We start from the raw sequence: 3780 nt of genomic DNA, 5'->3' as shown, positions 1-3780 counted from the left end.
CATCACTATAAGCGACCACCACATAAAACAACAGGCGTTTGCATAGCAACACACATCAGGTTATGCTCTAGCCGCGAGTCAATAGCGTTGAAATCACCGGCATTTCAATCTATCTATCAATCTATCAATCTATCAATCTATCAATCTATCTCTCTATAAGGAACCACAGTAAACAACAGGCATTGCTATAGCAACACGTCATGTTTATGTCTACGCGCGAGTCAATAGCGTGAAAATCACTGCATTTTCAAGGCACAGAGGGGACAAACTAACTTTCAGGAAAAGTCACAGACTGGGAGACTTGAATATTTTGTTGAAAAAAAGTTACATGCAATCAAGAAACAGCTGCGGGTAAAATTGACCCGTTGGCGGTTCTAGTGTTAATTTCCAGACTTGTAAGCCAGACCGCTTACATTTCAGTTCTGGAATAAACAAGGGTATTCCCAAAAATAGATATGAAATTTGTACAAAGTATTAGTGTGACATACAGTGGGGCAAAAAAGTATTTAGTCAGCCACCAATTGTGCAAGTTCTCCCACTTAAAAAGATGAGAGAGGCCTGTAATTTTCATCCTAGGTATACCTCAACTATGAGAGACAAAATGAGAAAAAAAAAAAAATCCAGAAAATCACATTGTCTGATTTTTAAAGAATTTATTTGCAAATTATGGTGGAAAATAAGTATTTGATCAATAACAAAAGTTCATCTCAATACTTTGTCTTATGCAGTGGGGTTTGAACCCCTCAGTGCCGGACACCAAGGCTCTATCCACTGCGCCGCACGCCTCATGATTTTCACGCTATTGACTCGCGCGTAGACATAAACATGATGTGTTGCTATAGCAACGCCTGTTGTTTACTGTGGTTCCTTATAGATAGATTGATAGATAGTTATAGATAGATAGAGAGAGACTTTGCACATATTTCATACTATCTGCACAAACTAGATATACTATGAAAGCGGAGAGTCCACAGATTCTATTGGTATACGTTTCATCACTGTGTGATCAAAACTCACTGTTAACTCTGTGTTCTAGTATAATAAATAAAAGAACATTGTACCTTGAAAATCAATGCATTCTAATAGCGGGTCAATTTTACCCGTTGGCGGTTTTAGGTATACAGCGACCCCTGGCGGTTCTGGTGTTAAGCGCCCCAATAAACATTCCTGTTTGTCATCTTGCAATATACTTATTTATATAAATAGTTATCACCGCAATAAACCGTATTTAATTTTGTCTTAATGTACATTATTTAATTTCATATCATGTTCTATTTACATGTATATAGACTTTTTGCACTACTTTGTATTTTTGTATTTTATTATATATGTTGCATTGTTGGAGGAGCTCAGGTCAGAAGAATTTCATTGCTTTGCCTTTGCATCTTGAATCTTGAATCGTTATTATTCCCGCAGCGGGAACATTTACAGTGTTAGGGCAAAAGTGGCATAGCAGGTACAAAAAGAGTAAGCTAACTTATTAAATATAGGGAAGGAAAGCACACATTAGTAATAGAATCAAAATGTAGACAAATAAGTAGACAACCATGGCTAAATAATAGTAGCAGCAATTAAAAACAAAAAACAAGTGACATAAGTTACATATTTAGGTGTTGAGACATTATAAAAGTGTCATGGTTACAGACTCAAACTGCTCCTCTGTTCAGGGTCCAACATCCTTCTGGCTCGGCTGGCCACCCGAAAGGCCAAGCCGGACGGACAGCACCTGCTGAAGCCTGAAGAGGTGGATGATTTCATCAGAGAGCTGCCAGTGACCAGCCTGCCAGGTACACAGCTCCACCTGCTGGTCATGACCGTACACATACAGTGTTTCCTGTAGAAAATATTTGATTGATTGTTGTTTTTTGTATCCAGGTGTGGGACCTGTAATGGGCAGGAAGCTGGCAGGAATGGGTGTGCGGTCGTGTGGGGATCTCCAGCAGGTTTCTCTGTCTCAGCTGCAGAAGAAGTTCGGACCCCGGACCGGACAGACTCTGTTCCGCTTCTGCAGGGGCCTCGACGAGCGGCCCGTCCGCTACGAGAAGGAGAGGAAGTCTGTCTCTGCTGAGATGAACTACAACATTCGCTTCACTAAGGTTAGACCGACCTCTCTCTGTCATGTTTCAGTCATTATTTCTGTAGTTCTTTATTTGTGCATACTTGAGACATGAGCAATTGCATAGGTGGGCTACTGTATATGCTTGCTATCAATCTAGAAAAGATTATTTCAAAATATCCCCAAAAATAAATACAAAAATACAATGTCTAGTTATAAACTACTAGTTATACTAGAGATTGAAACACCAAAGAAGTGAAAATAAATAAAAACAAGCATTGCAAATAGAAAAATGTGTACTGCTTTCATTCACTGTATTTTACTTAATTACCTGTGCTTCCATCACAATAATGATTTTAAGATAAAATAAGAAAAAGTGAAGATTCTTATCTTCTCCCCATTTCCCACCGTTCTCTAACCCTCTCTCCCCCTCCCTCTGTGTCCAGGTTGACGAGGCTGAGTCTTTCCTCAATAACTTGTCCATGGAGGTGCAGAAACGTTTACAGGACGCCGGGCTGCGGGGCCGCAGAGTGACCCTGAAGGTCATGGTGCGCAAGGCTGGAGCGCCACTGGAGCCGGCTAAATACGGAGGTCATGGCATATGTGACAACCTCGCCAGGTGAGAGAGCGACCGCCAACAATGCTCTGATCAAACAGAACCGGACTGTTGTCAGCTGATCGACCAGTGACCAGCCAATCACTGTCGTATATCAGAGTACATCACGTCGTTGGTGTGGAAGTTCTTCAGTGTAGCCAGGAGGACATAAAGCTGACAATTAGCTAACACATTAAAATCCTAAATAAGCTGTGTAGAAACAACCTTTAAGACGAGAAGGTTCTGAAAGCTGGTGCAATTCGGGAGAAAATGTATTTTTTCGTAATAGTCATGGACGTACAATTCAATTTCCAAGAATAACAAGCAACACATTTTTTCTGTAATTGTATTTCTAAGAAACTGAAGAAAACAGAAATTGGAGAAAATCTTAATTCGGCACATCAGCTTTAAGATCAGATAAGATAAGACTTTATTTATCCCGAAGGAAATTGTTATGCAAGAGTAACAAAATACAATAAACACCATAAACACAAAAGGCAAAACTGTACACTAAAAGTGCAGCAAAAACAGCAATTAAATATCTACAGACAACATAAAAAAACAAACAACAAAAAAACAGGATTAATAAAGGAAATTGAAAAAGGTGCATCTGTACCATAATCCCTGTGTTTGTAGTGATTTATAATGTCCTCTCTCCATTTCTCCATCTCCTCCGTCAGGACTGTGATGCTCGCTCAGTCCACAGACAGCGGTCAGCTGATCGCCGCTGCGGTCATCAAGCTGTTCCACGCCATGAAGCTTCAGGTCCAGGAGACGAGGGGGATCGGCATCCAGGTCCAGCTCCTCGACGGACACCACTCCGGCCCCCAAGACTCCGCGGGCCCCGGGTCTCGCTCCATCAAACAAATGTTTCTACGCCAGGGAAGTGGCAGATCCAGAAAAATAGGTCAGTGTGAAGTCTCTGTGTTTCAGGTTTTATCTTTGTTGCCGTCTGTGTCGTCCATTACTAGTGGTTCCCAACCTTTCCCCCCCCCCCACACACACACACACACACACACACACACACACACACACACACACACACACACACACACACACACACACACACACACACACACACACGTACACTACGACTACTAACTACGTAACTACAACGTAACTAAGTAGT

At 41.3% G+C, this 3780-nt stretch overlaps 1 protein-coding gene across 1 annotated transcript in view; it reads left to right on the top strand.

Annotated features, from left to right (window-relative positions):
* The window catches only part of rev1 (REV1 DNA directed polymerase), a 16690-nt gene that overhangs the window by 10272 nt on the left and 2638 nt on the right, over positions 1–3780 (top strand). The window contains exons 10-13 of the mRNA XM_010772871.1: positions 1645–1787; positions 1876–2096; positions 2503–2675; positions 3332–3624. Of these exons, the coding sequence (XP_010771173.1) occupies positions 1645–1787; positions 1876–2096; positions 2503–2675; positions 3332–3624 (830 nt within the window). The remainder of the gene's footprint in view (positions 1–1644; positions 1788–1875; positions 2097–2502; positions 2676–3331; positions 3625–3780) is intronic.

The sequence above is a fragment of the Notothenia coriiceps genome, unplaced genomic scaffold (assembly GCF_000735185.1).
Source record: "Notothenia coriiceps isolate Sejong01 unplaced genomic scaffold, NC01 NC01_scaffold00011645, whole genome shotgun sequence".
NCBI lineage: Eukaryota > Metazoa > Chordata > Actinopteri > Perciformes > Nototheniidae > Notothenia > Notothenia coriiceps.
The sequence above is the reverse complement of the archived record's forward strand: the minus strand, read 5'-3'. Positions and strand labels throughout refer to the sequence as shown.